Raw genomic sequence first — 18,154 nt, 5'->3', positions numbered from 1 at the left:
AGTGTGTTGTGTTACAATGAACAGGGTGTTACAATATTCAGGGTGTTACAACATACAGGGTGTTACAATATACAGGGTGTTACAATATTAAAGGTGTTACAACATTTGAATCAAAAGACAAAAAAAAACATCTTTCTTATTAAATGCAATTTGTGAAAAATAATAATAATAATAATGTAAATTTAATTTAATGAAAATAAATTTCAAAAATTGGGGGTAAAGCCCATGTAAACAAAACACCTCTGTTGCATAGCAAAAACCGCTGCTTTAACCGAAATGGAAGCTTCTGATTGGTTGATAACAAAACAGTAGGTTTTGCTTTACAAACTGGTCGTTTTCATGAAATTTTAAGCAGGTAATGCTTTGCAACCCATTTTTCAAGGCCCTAAATAAAGGTTTTTGAATGAATTTTGTTACAATACCTTTTCATTTTCTGATGAACTTTTTCCGCAGATTCCGGTGATATGCATAACCCTTTCGTGACCAAATTAGAAAGAAATGGAATGGAACTAGTGTGCTGTTATGAAAGTAAACAAAAAAATCTGGTGTGAACATCACACAATTTTCCTTATCCTATTAAATGATGCTTATTTGAGTGTTCTTTTACCCTAACTTTTACAATATCTCTAACCGTTTTGTCGCTATAGCTGAAAACCGCCAAAAAACGGTCGAAATCTGTCCAAAAGCGGTCAAAATACCGCCAAGCGCAGCAACCATCTCAACCAAACGTTTTGTGTTGCATCCTTGTCACATTTGTGAACTACATACCAAATTTCAAGTCTCTAGCTCATACCGTTCCCGAGATATTGTTAAAATACACCGAAAACCGCCAAAAAGCGGTAAAATGCCGCCAAGCGTTGCACCGGTCTTAACCAAAAGTTTCGTGTCGCATCCTTGTCACATTTGACAGCTATATTTCAAGTCTCTAGCTCTTACTGTTCTCGAGATAGATCATGATAACTAATCAATATCAATCACAGGAAATTATAATTTCAAAAAAAAAGTACATCCGTTGGACCAGCGGGACACCGGTGACCCACAAAGTAGATCAGCCATAACAGAAAATGTTTACATTTTTTTTTAGAAAGAACTAAATACATCTATAAAGAAACATATTTGGCACAAAATCATGCAAAAAAACACTTACTTTTTTCCATGGAAAATCCTTCCAATTAACGGTGAAAATCTAAAAAAAACTCTCAAAATTATCACCACCCTCACGGTTTTTGACACTATGATAAATAATAAAATATCGAAAATCAAAACAAACTTGACCATGAAATTTTAGTTCCACTGTCTTCTCGAGAGTTTGAAGTAGAGCGCAGCACAAGTCGATACTCGATTTTTTCTCGTAGTTTACTACTATGGTCTCTTTAAGTTAGTGGGACTGGGACACGGGTGTCCCAGTGGTCACGAAAGGGATAACTCAATTTCGAAAAATAGTCGGATAGCAGGTTTTGCTTTTAGGCCACTCAAGTGTCATTTTCCGTGACTTTTTTTTTAGTTTTTTGCAAATATCTCAAGGATCGTAATTCCTAGCGCAAAATTAACCATTCCAAATTGTTCGGGACGCAATTTTCTACAAAAATGCCATCTAATGTATTTTTAACCGGCAAAATACCATTTTCAAAACTCTCCGACCGACTGTTAAGGAGTTATGGGTTCGAGACTCGGTGTTTTCAAGAAAATTTACCGTTTTTGTGGTAATAATAGGCAATAAAACTTTCTAGTCCAGCTATTGAACCAATCAAATAGACGATCTTGTGTGATTTTTCATGAGGATTATGATGGTGTAACTTTATCGAATCTGTAACTCGTGAACTGTGAGTCCAATAAAGTTCCAAGTTGCACCATTGAATGTAGACCGGGAGATAGATAGATTATTTGAAGATTCCAATATAGACCGGGAGCTGAGCACGGAAAACTCACGTGAGAAGGTACAAAATTTCTGACCATTGCATGTGGTGCGCAAAGTCGAGGTCAAAATAGAAAACCCATTTCTTACATCTCGCACCGGGGCCGTTTGGCGGCTACGGCCGTCCGGAAAATCGAAATTGGGTTAAAATTTACGTATAATTAAGTTATACTTGACCTTTATACCTTCATTTAAGACCCCCCGGGGCCCCATGTAAAGGCCCCTAAGTTTCAGGCCGATTGACACAAGTCAAGGGGTGCCGCTGGGCCCTCATTTTTTTTTTTTTCAAAACAGGTGTGCTACCTTTCAAGCTAACTAGTATGTACAAAAAATAAGGGATCTAATGGTGAAAACCGCATCTTTTTAGCCTACCTAGAAGTGGGTTAGAATTAGGTTAGGTGACTTATTTCAATTGGCCTGAAATGTAGGGGCTTCTAGCATCTACAAGGTCTCCAAGCTAGCCAAGGGCCTTTACAAGGGGCCTCGAGAGTCTTAAATGAAGGTGTAAAGGTAGAAGTGGGTTAGAATTAGGTTAGGTGACTTATTTCAATTGGCCTGAAATGTAGGGGCTTCTAGCATCTACAAGGTCTCCAAGCTAGCCCAGGGCCTTTACAAGGGGCCTCGAGAGTCTTAAATGAAGGTGTAAAGGTCAATAAAAGCCATATGAAACTAAAAGCCATCTATCTAGAATGAAATTATTCGGAAGAAAATGTCTATTTTAGTCGATAAGTCGATATCGTATAAAACCTGAGGTATCGTACTTTGGGGAATAGCCCATTTTTTCCATTACAAAAGAGAAAAGCTGTGAGTTCATATATTTATTATCCCATTATTCCCATTAAGAGGATACCAAGAGGTGCCATCTAAGCAGAGCTCGCTCAGGGCTCCCAAACTGTACGGGTCTAATGAGGGATATATGCAACATTGCAACATAGTGCATACAAAACTCTTACAAGGCAGGCGTGCTACATTTTTGGCTAACCAGGCTAGTCTAATGAGGGATATATGCAACATTGCAACATAGTGCATACAAAACTCTTACAAGGCAGGCGTGCTACATTTTTAGCTAACTAGGCTGGCGGAGGCAATTTTAATTCGCCCTTTGTTAAGCGCTGTGATATCAAAACACTTGGCCTTTACTTGATTAGATAAACAGTGACCACCATTGTTGAAGAGCTTCACAGCGGCACCCCTTGACTTATTTCAATCGGCCTGAAATGTAGGGGCCTCTAGCATCTACAAGGTCTCCAAGCTAGCCCTGGGCCTTTACAAGAGGCCCCGGGAGTCTTAAATGAAGGTATAAAGGCCAACGTAAAACTTGCCCCCAAAGACCTTTGCGGCCTTTCTTAAAGGTCGAAAGCCCACAAAAAAGTTTTCTTACGAAGTGGTTTTGAGTTTAGGGGTCAAGTCTACACCATATGGCGTTGGAATTTTTCGTGTGGTACCTTGCAACGTAAATTTCTTATGACACATATTTGAAATCAGGTTTCTTACGAAGTGGTTTTGAGTTTAGGGGTCAAGTCTACACCATATGGCGTTGGAATTTTTCGTGTGGTACCTTGCAACGTAAATTTCTTATGACACATATTTGAAATCAGGGCTTCAAGTCGGATCGAATGTCGTTAGAATTTTTCGTGTACCTTTCAACGTAAATTTGGCCCATCAAAATGGCCTTTTCAAAGGCTTCTTAAAGGCCGAAAGCCCACAAAAAAGTTTTCTTACAAAGTAGTTTTGAGTTTAGGGGCCAAGTGCGCATCATATGGCGTTGGAATTTTTCATGTACCTTTCCACATAAATTTTGGCCCAATTTCGATTTTCCGGATGTGAATCAGTCAGTCGTAAAATAAGCGATTTTCAAACCGTTTTTTCTACCCCTTCCGGTAAAGCTAGAACTTCGGAATTTCGCAGGTACAATAAGGAAGTATAGGTTAACATATGGTCCAAATTTCGTGAGATTACATTGAAAATTGACAGAGTTATGATAGGGATAAAAATGCGTCGAAATGTTTCGTGTAATATACACACTGGCGTGCTCAGGCCGGAACTTGGCCTGGCGCACTGCCGTGCGCCTAGATAACGAAAAAGAAGGCTTTTATATCCCATTTGGGTCAGTGTGGGAACAAGCGGAAAACAAGGAGCACTAAGGGTTTTCTATTTGTTCTCGACTTTGCGCACCACATGCAATGGTCAAAAATTTTGTACCTTCCCACGTGAGTTTTCCGTCCTCAGCTCTCGGTCTAATAGTAACACTAGAGGGAAGAACGCCAATGATATTTGCGCTCTTCTAGTTCCGCTAGCCGTAAAGACATCCTTTGAGACTTTTGACCCCTTATTCAGAACACCTTTTGGGCAAAAAATCCAGAGTACGTCATATTTGTCCGTCCAAAAAGTTTTCGTTTCTTGGACTGCTATTGTGATTTCAGCTCTTACTTCTGGGTTCTCCTGAGTACATTGTACGGGAAAATCCTCATTGTTCTCATGATTACATTTTGTCTCATCGAAGTCATGGACAACTCCGTCAAACTGCTCACATTACAGGTTCGTATCCATATTCACTCGGTAGTTACCTATACCTATTTCATATTAGCCTATGTGCCCTATGTAGATTATCATTCATAAACACCAATTATTATTTGTCCCAGACTTGTTGGAAGAGATTAACATAAATAGGTAGATAGACTAGGAGGTTATTTGATTTTCAGCTAAAGTCAGTATTTTGGCAATTAAAACTCATTCGTAAAAATTAATTTTATTTAATAAAATTAATGTTATTCTTATTGCCCCGAAAGCGAAGTAGTAGAACGCCAGTCATTCCGAGAACCTTATCTATTTAGCTAACTAGGCTGACAGCGAAAAAGGAGTGATCGAGTGACATTAGAGCCCATTTTCTATTTTCGAACTTACTTACAGTACAGACCTATATTATTGAGTACCTATGTGTACCTTTGACATAATGTGTATCTACTCAAAAGCGTCTCCCAGACAGCCGGAACGTGTGTGGCCGAAAAATCTGGAGACCTAGGTCTGTCAGACCGTCTGAGAGATCTGGGCCTGAAGCTTTTTCTGCCACACACATTCCGGCGCGCGGCGGTCTGACAGACCGTGGTCTGTCGGACGGTCTGATGGGTGGCGGGAATTAAATATTTTCCTCTGTTCCAGTGAACTGTACTTCAGAGAGCTGCAATAATGAATCCTGCAGTTCAGCGAACGCCAGTTCAGTGCAGTGTCCAACACTCACCTGTACTCCCCCATGTCAGAATGGCGGGACATGTGCTTCCAATAATGTGTGCTTGTGCAATCATATCACCACGGGGGATCGGTGTGAAACCAAGTAAGGCCCTCTCCAAAATGTAGACTAGAATATATTTTGTGTATCCTGTCCAAATAGGACTATTATAAGAACGAGATCCATTCACTCATTCACATTTCATAGTTCACACACTGATCGTTCTATCTCGAGAACCACAACACCTAGAAAGCTTAAATTTGGTAGGAATATTCCTTTTATGGTCTGGGTGTGCAATAAGAAAGGATTTTGCGAAAATCTAAACCGGTCCTGAGATATGATCAATTTTTGATCGCTAAAATCTCCATAAGAAATACACAGAGTGCAGAGACTGCGGGAGAGAAAACTTTTCCTCGCTCGCCTAATATTTTGAGTTTCGTTTATGTTTTTAGTTTGATAACTACAAGTTCGGCCATGCCTTTTCCACAAGTTTGGCCATGCCTCGTATATTATAAAATCAAGATCCATTCACTCATTCACATTTCACAGTTCCACACTGATCGCTCTATCTCCTGAACCACAACACCTAGAAAGCTGAAATTTGGTAGGAATATTCCTTTTATGGTCTAGGTGTGCAATAAGAAAGAATTTTGCGAAAATCTAAACCGATCCTGAGATAAGATCAATTTTTGATCGCTAAAATTTCCATAAGAAATACAAAGAGTGCAGAGACTGCGGGAGAGAAATGTTCCGCTCTCGACCAACATTTTGAGTTTCGTTTAAGTACTTATGTTTTTAGTTTGATAACTATGCAGCTAATAGGGAGCGCGCAGCGCGACCGTATTTTTTATTATTTTCTACAAGTTCGGCCATGGCTTTTCTACAAGATTGGCCATGCCTCGGGATGAACTAGCGGGATTCCGGAGCGAAGCGACGGAATTCAGCTAGTATTGTAGAATGATGCACTGGTGTAGTATATTTCACATTAATGAAGAGGGGGAGAAATAATAATAATGGCCATGGCTTTTCTACAAGATTGGCCATGCCTCGGGATGAACTAGCGGGATTCCGGAGCGAAGCGACGGAATTCAGCTAGTATTGTATAATGATGCACTGGTGTAGGTATATTTCACATTAATGAAGAGGGGGAGAAATAATAATAATAATAAAAAAAAAAGAATTAGGAGGACTGGAATACAATAGCAGGAAGATCCTGGGGCAAATGAGTACTGTAGTCCTATAACGGAAAACAGCTTAAGGTTGAAATATGTTGCACATTGCATACTTAGCCCTATTTACAGGCACTCATACAATTCAAATCCGGCCAGCCTAGTTAGCTTGGTTCTTCCTATCCTGTCTTCTTTCTATCTTTGATTTCGGGACGATAAGACCTTGGCAGTTACAATAAAATTCGAGCTTCAAACCTCTTTAAAAAAAAAAAAAAAAATCTAATCAAATCGTCTTTCTAAACTACACCACTGCCGATAAAGTCACGTTTCAACATCCTGTTCTACAATCCCATTTCCCGATTTTGAAAATTTGGACCGATTGCAATACTTTCATTACTAGTATAGCTCCGCTATACTGTTGTAATAGAAAGTAAAAATTAATACGTTCCAATTATTTGTGTTTGTGTGGGGTTAGCAAAAAGTCCGTGTTTTATAATTGACCATTTTTTATAGCGAAGTGCAGGTCTATATTTTAACTCGACCGTTTTTCATTTGGTTTCGTTGGATGAATGTTTGTTTGTTCCGCTATAAATCGCGATTGCCAGGTCCCATTTTGATGGAATTTAGTACAGGCTCACGTTGTATCTTCAAATTTGGGGTCCGAGAATTGAGCGGGGCCGATTTTTAGTCTGAACGTTTCAGATAAATTTAGAATCCAATAGGTGAATCATCAACTCATCATAAAGAACTACTGTAGGTATTGTTTAGGCAAGTAAAGGCTCATTTACAAAATTTCAGGTTTCTAAATTTGTCCGTTCAAAAATTAAGGTGGGGGGACTTTATGAACACACTGTATAATAACCCAGAGTTAAGTTCTATTTGATTGAGCTAACAGGCTGTTTAGAACTGAAAAGAAGGTTGGTGAAACCCACAACAAATGTTTGCCATGGCTTTGACGGTACACCTCTAGTCGATGTTCAAAATGTAGGTTTACATCTGATACTACACCTATGGTATCTGCCATCATAAGTATAGAAGAGCTTTTGTATTCATATCCGTAAATAAATAATTATTCTAAACCCACTCGCTTGCCTCCTGTGCTCCTGTGGATATGTTTTTGTGAGATGGTTCATCAGTGGTAAACTCATCGGTATGGTGTGCCGTACCTATTTCTGTTTTCTTTCAGTCTGATAGCAGCAGGCGTAACTTATGTGATGGGCAAAAACGTCGGCATGGATCGGCTTAAATCGTTCCAATACGTCAACTCCATGAACAAGAAACACCACAGATCAAGCGACAGTAACAACCATCACAAGAGCCTCAAGTCAACCTATTCCTATGAAGTGGACGCTATAGACTGTTCAAGTGCTAGCAAGGGGTTGTTCCTGGGTCTCCTCTGTTTGGTCATAGTCATCGTCATCATTATTATTTTCCTCGTCGTCAAAGAAGATCCAGATTTCCCCATGGAAATTCTCTTCTGGATGACTTCAGGAACGTTATGTGGAATCCTAGTGATTAGTCTCATTTCTTCTATCATTGGATTGTACCAGATAAGGAAGCTCAGTCACACGGGTTACATTCCCACGCAGGTGGACAAACTGTTTTCCTCTGTCACGTTAACAGGTAAGAATAAGAATGGAAGACAATCTGAGCGCATGGCAGTGCGCAGTGCGCCAGGCCAAGTTCCAGTAAGTACGCCTGTGTATCTTTACACGAACCGATCCGGCAGGTTTTTCTCACCTTCATAAATCGGGCTTCCTCTAGAGATAACTTTTGAAATTCAGGGCACATATTAAGAAGAGTAAGGAATATAACACATGCTCAACTTGAAAATTTTTCGACGCTCATTAAGGACATATCAATGTGTTACCAAACACGTAGAGTATAGAGACAGGTCGTGACAAAAATTATGGCATCTTTTCAAGAGGGAATAACTTGCTAAATAGCTGTTTATTCAATCACTATCACTCACTCACTCACTCATCAAAATGATCAGGATTTTTTGCACTTCCCGACGTCGTATAGAAATCTTGAAAATTTGGCCAGAATGGGTAGGTTTCTTGAGGCGTAAAGTAATAGGGAAAAAATCTGAAATTGGCAAAAGTTTGCAACCACGCGCTCCTTGCCCACATGCCGGAAATAACGCGCTTTTTGGCGTTTTTCACTCTAAACCTCTTAGAGATATCAAAAAGGTTATGAGAGTTAGACCCCGCCTCACCCACAAAGAAAACCATACCTAAAACCATCTCAATAGTTAGTAGTTTTTATCTACTTTTAGAACAACGGTTTAGCGGTTATTTTACCGTTTTTGTTTTTTCTTCTATTTTAAAGACATTTACTTGACTAAATTCATAAAAATAGAAAGTAAAAAAATGATACTAACCTTACAAATACTCATTAAACAACGAACCAACAACACACTATCTAGCAACCACCAATAACAACAAAATCAACAACAACAACAACAACAACAACAACAACAACAACAACAACAACAACAACAACAACAACAACAACAACGACGACGACAACAACAACAACAACAACAACAACAACAACAACAACAACAACAACAACAACATCAACATCATCAACAACACCAACAACATTGATATGCGTGGCAACTGTATTGGGGGATCGTACCTAATGTTTTGAAAGATCGTAACGGGGGCCCCGTTCAACTTTGGGGCTCCAAATTTCAATCAGCGACGTGCCTTGATTTAATGAAGATGTGTACCAAATTTCATCAAAATCAGACCAGGCAATCCGGAGTTGTAGCGGAACATACAGACAGACAAACCAAATGCAAAACGGTCGAGTTAAAACATAGACCTCACTATCGTTCGGTCAAAAATAAAGGTCACATCTTAAAAATCTTTGAAATTAAACTGATTTTCTTTTTTAATCCAAATATGTAGGTAGGTACCTACATGTCTATTGTAATTTATACATTTTTCCCTGGTTAATGGGTATGGGTACTAAATAGGTGGGTATCTGGGTATAGCAAATAAAGAAAAATTGGATACCTACCTAGGTTTTTTTTTTTTTTAACGCTACTTTCCTCATTAAAAGATAGATGAAGGGAACATCAGTTAGAGGTTGGAAAATGCTGTGTGACAGGTCATACATAATTATATGAGAACCTATATGAGTGCATGTTTTTGCAAATTTTGGCAGTTTTCTGGTATATTCTTGCATATATTGGCTATAAATACCGAATTATTGCAATCCTGTGCTCAGCACTTGCTCAACTGCAAAGGATATCCTTATATTTGTTCATAAATACGGGTGTAACACTTCCAAAAAGGTATGATATCCCCCCCAAAAAAACTTCGTTGAAAGTGGGCCAAGTTCCGCAATGACTTACTCAAAAAGTTCGGTAGGAAGTGTGATTGAGTATAGAGAGTTTTAGGAATTAGACAAGGTCTCACTTTCAACGAAGTTTTTTTGGGGGTTATTTCTACACAAACAATTTTATGAAAAAACCACAATTCTTGGCAAATCTACAAATGTTTTGAAAAAGGTCAATCATTCTTTAAATACTCGTATTTTGAGTGATTTTAAATAAAACCTGTTCTGTCCTTTTCATTACGTAAGACGTGTATTTGGATACAATGGATACATGTGAATTGCATTCATACGAACCTACCCTACATTTGTCTCAGCTTGGGCAAAACAGTCTGAGTGAGGTCTACAGTTTACAGAACTAGGTACTAGTATTTTTTTAGGTTGAGTTCTGTTCTGTAGAGTTCCTTGAGGAACTGAATAATATGTGCGATGAGATGAATTCCTTCCTTGACAGCCAGCCTAGTCAGTAGGGTGCCTGGTTGTACCTTGGCCCCCAAAATCACTTTTTGATTTTTTTAGGTACCTACCTAAGATTCCCCCTAAGTCGTCACAATCTCAATATATTATGCTGGAAAAGCTAAAGGAACTAACCAATACTTTTTTCGAAAATTATGATTATTATTTACAAATAGGTAAAGAGCTAAGTTCGGCGCGAACGACCTTACGATAATAAGCGTTAAAGCGCCTAACCGAAAAAAAAAAGAAAAAAAGAGCTAAGTACTAGCGCCAAACTTCACGCACCTGCGCCAATGCATAACTAGAATATAATTATGTAGGGCATTAGAGAAAAAAAAAAGTTTCTACGTAGGTACTTATTTTACACAAATATTACTGTTCATGTTCACCTCTTCCAGGGGTTCTACCTCGTGTATTTATACTTGGGTAGCATTGGTGTGATCATTTGTATTTACATTTGGGTTCTGGTGGATTCCTGTTCCACATGGAACACAATAGACTCGCCCAATATCACTACAAGTGTCATGGCGGATGCAGAGTTGGGAAGTATGACCATGACCAGGTTTGATTCCCTGAAGCGGGCGCATATTTCCAGAGACAAGACTAGTGCTACCAGTTTTTACATTCGGATAGGAGCCTTGGGTAAGTTGGACGAAAATCTCTCTATCTCTCTCTCTCGTCTTTTACGTGATAGAGAAAGAGAGAGAGAAATTTGTAGCAATGTTCAGGTACAGGGTGGGGCGCGGCAATTTCCTTTTTTTGAAACGTCGAACAATAACTGATGCGAACCTATCTATTTATGTTATCAGAAGATATCGGGTTTATTTTCAATGCTGATACTGTTATATTTCAACATTGACTGAATAATTGGGGACTTTAGGGTGTCAGTTTCCCTCAAGTTTGGCGTTTCAAACAGTACTTCATTATTATACCTCAGTCTGCTGTTTGGAACTCTGAGTTTTAATTGGTCCAGGATGTAAGGACTTTGTATTTTGTTTTTGAACACCTTTTCGATGAGTTTAATGAATTCGGATTCTCTTCTATCTTCAAGGCTTTGAAAGTTGAGCTGTTCAATAAGGAGGTTATACGGGATGTAAGTTGGGAAAAGGGGATAGAATCCGTTTTCTTTTTTAAATAAAAATCGAACAAAACACTCACCTTCATAAATCGGCTTCCTCTAGAGATAAACTTTTGAAATTCAGGGCACATATTAAGGTAAGGAATATAAACATGCCTTGAAATTTTGAGCTCTTAATATCAAGTAGTTCCGGAGATATAGAGGCGCAAAAATCGCAATCTTTTTGTACGAAACATTTCTGTACTTTTTCAATAGATTTTTTGCCTTTTTTCGAGGTCGGTGACCAGATTATTGCACCGTATTCTAATAGTGATCTGACATGAGATAGATATACCTTGGCTTTGTCTGACATGAGATAGATATTATAGGGTAATTTGAGTTTTTTTTTTTTTTCAGCATTTGGTCTGGGAACTTTAGTATTCAATGGTTTGGAGATGGCCATGCACTCGCTCATGGAGGGATCGTGTTTGAGTGGCGTGGTTTTTGTGCATCCAATTCTTCACGGTCTTTTCACATTTCTTCAAATGCACTTCCTGTTCGTCAACTCGCAAGTAATTGATTTATCTGATCAAATTAATTTATTTTCATGATTTAAAAAATTACATGTGAAATATTTTTAGGGATTCATTGATTGATTGAGATATTTTATTTTACGTGATGCTTCACGGGTGTTTTTTTTTTTTTTTTTTTTCTTAAATTAGCCTTTTCCAGTGAGCCCTTTTTACCGTAAATTACGCAATTTTCCTACTTTTTCATCTCAACTTTCTTTCCCACATACCTAATTCTCGTCCACGTCATTATCGCCTTCTCTCTTGTATCTTCTTAAGCCAGCCACTCACTATGAGCCAGGTAGATTTGATCAGGCGTCAGGTCTACCTGATAGTGTGTATGCTCATCAGGTACCAGTTAGACCTGACATTCGGACCTTTTCAGCCGTACCTGTCAGGTCTACCTGATATTGTTTGGCTGGCCTTAGATCCTTAGAAACTTCAGTCACTTTTATTTTATTCCTGATAATTTCATTTCTTATTCTAATATCTATCCTTGTTACTTCATAGCTCCATCTCAACATTCGCATTTCGCTGCTATGTAATATCTCTTCTAATATCACTATTCATGTGTCTTTCTTTGGGGGCTAAAATCTTATCTTCCATCTCAACATTCGCATTTCGCTGCTATGTAATATCTCTTCTAATATCACTATTCATGTGTCTTTCTTTGGGGGCTAAAATCTTATATTATAAAATCAAGATCCATTCACTCATTCACATTTCACAGTTTTACGTGATAGAGAAAGAGAGAGAGAAATTTGTAGCAATGTTCAGGTACAGGGTGGGGCGCGGCAATTTCCTTTTTTTGAAACGTCCAGTGTGCAGCCGCACTTCTAATTAGACAAGTTATGACAGGTTCGGCAGATTCAAAAAAGGTGGAAATTTATGTTTCGATTTAGGTATCTCAGTCCTCAAAATTATTATTTTTATCAAAGCAGCAGAAAGCATTTTATGTAAGAAGTTATTTTTTCAAATGAGTCCACAGTCCAATAGTAACAAAGCAGCGCGCGTTTCGTCTTCGTTATGGTTTTCCTCCTCGGGGTTTTATAGGGCTACCTGAAGGCTGAAGTTTACAAAGATCGTCCGAGGACCCTTGAAGAATTGAAGCACAACATCCGACCAGAAATAGGCCGTCTACCGGTAGCAATGTTGGGACAAGTAGAGAGAAACTTCAGAAATCGCCTCCATCAGTGTATCGATAATGGCGGTCGTCATCGTCATTCGAATGGAGTACGGTTCGAAACAACATAAAGTCAAATTTCCAAAAATTCTTGATGCTAATCCATCAACAGAAGTCAAGAAAGTATCAAAGATTTTCTTAATCGACGTTTCGAAAAAGAAAATTGCCGCGCCCCACCCTGTATTTGTGACTTGAGGACTTGTGCAAAGCGGACTTGAATTTGAAATTTGAATCTGTTTTATTCATTGCTTTTTATAGATAAAATATTTCCTATGACATCTTTCCAGAGGCAGAGGGCAACGTGCTCATAAATTTGAATATTGAAAACTTCAATTTCCCAGGTATTGGTTGAAAAGTTCGGTCCTATTGCCAGATTCGGTTTCATGCATTTGGCAGCCACAAATTTGGCTCTCTGGATCCGACTCGTCATCTGGGAGAGTGGTGTCGAGTGGGTGTATTTCGTGCACCTTGCTCAATCCAGCGGTACACATTTGAGAAGTCTTGCTTCCTTCGGTGACTCGGATATCCCCACGCCTCTGCATCTACGAGGCTATCCGAAGTTCATCACGGATTCCACCTCGGCAGAGGCTCACAGAATGGAGCGGGACGTAAATTTACCGTCCAATGTCTCTTGGAACGGCTACATATATCGTCCGATCTCGGAAAATCATATTTCTGAGGTCGTTAATTTGCATCAATGTTTGAACACAAATTCCCTCGGTCAGCTCTGGACATCTTCAATGCCATTTCTGTATCCTTTTATTGTACAGTTCAGGTAAGTTTTCTCTTCTTATTTGGTATTGGTTCATTCATTCATTCGTTGCATTTTGAAGAACTTTATCAATAATATACAAGTTCAAATATAGACAAATAGGCATACCCACAAGTATGTAATTAAAATATGTTTGTATATTTTAATAAGGAAAGGCTTGACGTCATGCGTCAGATGCACTTACTATAAATAGAGTTACATACTAGTAGTTCTGTGAACTTTATACCTCACTCAGTCTCTTTTGCCCAAGCTGAGACGAAGGTACAAATGAATACAATTCACATCTCTATATGTCTTACGTAAAGATTTAAAGAATGGTTGACATTTTTCAAAACAAAAAATTTACCAAGAATAAATTGGGGTCTTTTGGGGAGTGCAGATTATGATACTGTGAGACACCCATAATCACCGAGATTTGGCAAACTCTTTTGAGACTAACAAAACTCGTCCATTTTCATCATCAGAATTTTGGTTTTGTTCCGTAATTAGGTACATATACAAAAATCTGGTGTGAACATCACACGACTGTCCTCATCCTATTGAATGATGCTTATTTTGGGTGTTCTTGTTCTTATAGCCAAACTTTTACAATATCTCTAACGTATAGCTGAAAACCGCCAAAAAACGGTCAAAAACTGCCAAAAAACGGTCAATATACCGCTAACCGCAGTACCTATCTCAACCAAACGTTTTGATTGCATCCTTGTCACATTTGTAAACTACATACCAAATTTCAAGTCTCTAGCTCATACCGTTCCCAATATATTGTTAAATTACACCGAAAACCGCCAAAAAGCAGTAAAATGCGGCTAACCGTTGCACCGATCTTAGCCAAAAAAAACTACATACCAAATTTCAAGTCTCTAGCTCATACCGTTCCCAATATATTGTTAAATTACACCGAAAACCGCCAAAAAGCGGTAAAATGCGGCTAACCGTTGCACCGATCTTAGCCAAAAAAAAATTGTGTCACATCCTTGTCACATTTGACATCTACATACCAAATTTCAAGTCTCAAGCTCTTACCGTTCTCGAGATATTTTGTTTACAGACAGACACATTCAACACAGTTTTTTTTTACTTACAGGGTGTCCACCAATGTATGACCCACTCCAATTGCTCCGAATCTATTGGAGTTTTCGAAAAACAAAAAATCCCGTATCTCTTTGATTTTTGCAAAGAACTTTTTAGCAATATTGAAATTCGTGAAGAAGTTCGCGAAAACCGCGAACTTGATACCAACTTTGGAATTTCAAATGACCCCTATTTTTTATTGCATACTAGCTGAATTTCATCACTTCGCTCCGGAATTCCGCTAGTTCATCCCGAGCCGAGGCATGGCCGAACTTGTAGAAAATAATAAAAAATACGGTCGCGCTGCGCGCTCCCTATTAGCTGCATAGTTATCACACTAAAACTAAAAACATGGCCGAACTTGTAGAAAATAATAAAAAATACGGTCGCGCTGCGCGCTCCCTATTAGCTGCATAGTTATCACACTAAAACTAAAAACATAAACGAAACTCAAAATGTTGGTCGAGAGCGGTACATTTTTCTCTCGCAGTCTCTGCTCCCTGTGTATTTCTTATGGAACTCATGTCACTCATCCATTTAGTGGTCTTGCTCGGCGTAGCTAACATAAACGCTTTCCTTCCTACAGGACAAGGAAAGTAAAAATGAATTGTAATAAAATGAAAAATCGTGGATTTGTTTGGGCTAAGTGAAATCCCCGGATAACTCTTTATCAAGTGTGAAAACTCTCCTCACAGTCGCCTAGCCGCACGACAGTCCAAAGACCGGACGTGGTCCTAATCGATTCTCCTCGCTGGTTCAAATATCCGTGCGTGACAATTAAGAAAACAAACTCCGCACCGAAGGGATCCACCGGGGGGGATTTTAGAGAGATTTCATTCATATTTCTATCTCCACGTTATCATACTATCACAGATTTGTGGCCTCAGAATACAGGGTGTGAAATATTTAGCAGGCTATCTCTCTTTTTTTTTTTAAAAAAAAAAAGAAGAGGAAGAAGAAATCTAGCTTTCTTTTAGGATAGGTAGAACAGAGTTTTCCTGAACGATCTCTTCTATCCAAACACTAAGGTCGAGTTTTACCATCGCGGATTGTCTCAGGATTGAGTTCAATCCGAGGTTGACCTGGGTATTATTGTATTAAGCACTAGCTACTAAACAGAATTTCGAGGTTTTGGGGCATTTTCAACTCAATTTTTCTCCCACTTCCATGAACTTTAAGCAAATTTTATTTCATACTATCCGAAATCCTTGAGGCATGGCTGTTCATGTCACTATTCCATTTAGTGGTCTTGCTCGGCGTAGCTTAAGAAAAACGAACAGGAAAATAGCCTATAACCTTCACGGGAGTGCAAGCAATAAGTTGACAAAGTTTCATAGCAATCGGATGAGCGGTTTGGCCAGGCATAAAGTTCGACAAACACACACACACACGAAAATAGCCTATAACCTTCACGGGAGTGCAAGCAATAAGTTGACAAAGTTTCATAGCAATCGGATGAGCGGTTTGGCCAGGCATAATGTTCGAACAAACACACACACACACACACACACACACACAAACAAATATTCATTTTTAGTCCGTCCTTCCTTTATTATTACAATAGTAATAACAAGCAGGGTCCGTCCCTCCGGGAATTTTTTAGTCCGTATTGATTAGAGAAAATCAGTACCTATGTACCTACCTAATTTGTTTAATATTCAGTTTTTTTTTTAAGAGGTTTGACAAAGGGAACTGCAACTGCTATGGTCTTATCGTCCCGAAATCGAAGAGAGAAGGAAGACAGGATAGGAGAAAGCCAGCCGTTCCGAGAACGAACATTATCCCATCATAAAATCCGCCCCGGGCGGGAAACGAACCCGCGGCCCAGCGCTCACAAGGCAGACGCACCACCAACTAAGCTAACTAGGCTGGCAATATTCAGTTTATTATTATTCTTGATTTGATTTTTTGATTTTACTTTTATGTAATGATTTAAAATCAAGACGTGCAATAGCATTAACTTTTGATGAAAGTAAATGATCTGTCTCAGATAAAGTTTCTCGTAGTGTTGTTCGATTATTTTCTCATTCATTAATCTTTGTTTTGGTTTTCTTTTGTTTGATGCAAACATCTCCTTATTTTGTATAGTGGAATTGTTGCAATAGCATTAACTTTTGATGAAAGTAAATGATCTGTCTCAGATAAAGTTTCTCGTAGTGTTGTTCGATTATTTTCTCCTTCGTTAGTCTTTGTTTTAGACTTGGTTTTCTTTTGTTTGATGTAAACATCTCCTTATTTTGTATAGTGGAAAGGTACTTAAATATCTGGTCGGTTACTCAACAGGTTATGTTCAGTGTGAACCGACATATCCCATAATAACTTGAATTCACCATTTTCTAATACCGTTGTGGGTTTGTACTTGTAATAGGGCACGCATGTCTTATTGCTACTTGTGATGTTCTTTGCAAGTTCTTGATGTATGATATTGGCAACAAGATTATGGCGGTTCAAATATTCTTTAGGCGCAAGAACTTTACACCCAGACGTCAAGTGTTGTATGCTTTCCGTAATCTGGTTGCATAAACGACACATTTCATTTTCAACATCTTGCTTCATAATGTACTTGATGTAATTCCTTGTTTTCATTACTTGATCCTGTATAGCATGAATGAACCCTTCCGTTTCAGGCATTAGAAAGCCATTTGTCAGGTATCCAGTAGATAATTTCTTGTCCACATGTGGATTATCATACAGGGCGGATGGATATTTTCCCTTCTTCACACCTTTAAGTAAATCATTCTTCTGCTCTTGGATGGATTTAATGGTTGGACAAACAAAATTTCTATCACACAAGTTTAGTGGTGTGTAATTTTCGTCACATTGTTTGGATTGATCTAAGAACAATGAACTTTTGGTTTGGAAGAAACTTCGTAGCTTAATGATTTGCTTGTCATGAAGTGCTGTCAAATTAAGAAGTCCTCTTCCACCCTCAGATCTTGGTAGATAAATCCTTTCCAATGCTGAGTGACAGTGGTGTATTCTGAAGCTTGTGAATATTGTTCTTATTTTTCTATTCATGATCTCCAGATCTGTATTTGACCATTTGAGGATGCCAAACGTGTAGGTGAGGAGAGGAATAGCCCAGGTATTAATGGCCTTGATCTTGTTTTTAGAATTGAGCTCTGTTTTCATTATTTTGTTTAATCTCGTATAGAAAGAGTCAGCATAAGATTTCTTCAGACTCGTATCATTAATGTGGAGTTGCTGTTTCATTCCCAAGTACTTGTAATAGTCATCTGTACTTAATGCATCGATTCTAATATTCTCACTCAATAATGTAATGTAATGTAATGTAATGTAATGTAAATGCAATTTCTTTGTGTTATTATGTCACAACTTTGGTGCTCACTGCAGCATTGTAGGATTTTTCCCAATACATATCTCA

General features: G+C 38.5%; 1 protein-coding gene across 1 annotated transcript in view; it reads left to right on the top strand.

Moving 5' to 3' along the window:
• Nucleotides 1-4,338: 4,338 nt before the first annotated feature.
• The window catches only part of LOC103519181 (proton channel OtopLc), a gene marked incomplete at its 5' end in the record, with an annotated part of 20,701 nt that continues 6,885 nt past the window's right edge, over nt 4,339-18,154 (top strand). The window contains 4 exon segments of the mRNA XM_026830765.1: nt 4,339-4,453; nt 10,513-10,756; nt 11,589-11,743; nt 13,265-13,698. Of these exon segments, the coding sequence (XP_026686566.1) occupies nt 4,339-4,453; nt 10,513-10,756; nt 11,589-11,743; nt 13,265-13,698 (948 nt within the window).

This window comes from Diaphorina citri, unplaced genomic scaffold (assembly GCF_000475195.1).
Source record: "Diaphorina citri unplaced genomic scaffold, Diaci psyllid genome assembly version 1.1 scaffold2593, whole genome shotgun sequence".
NCBI lineage: Eukaryota > Metazoa > Arthropoda > Insecta > Hemiptera > Psyllidae > Diaphorina > Diaphorina citri.
The sequence above is the reverse complement of the archived record's forward strand: the minus strand, read 5'-3'. Positions and strand labels throughout refer to the sequence as shown.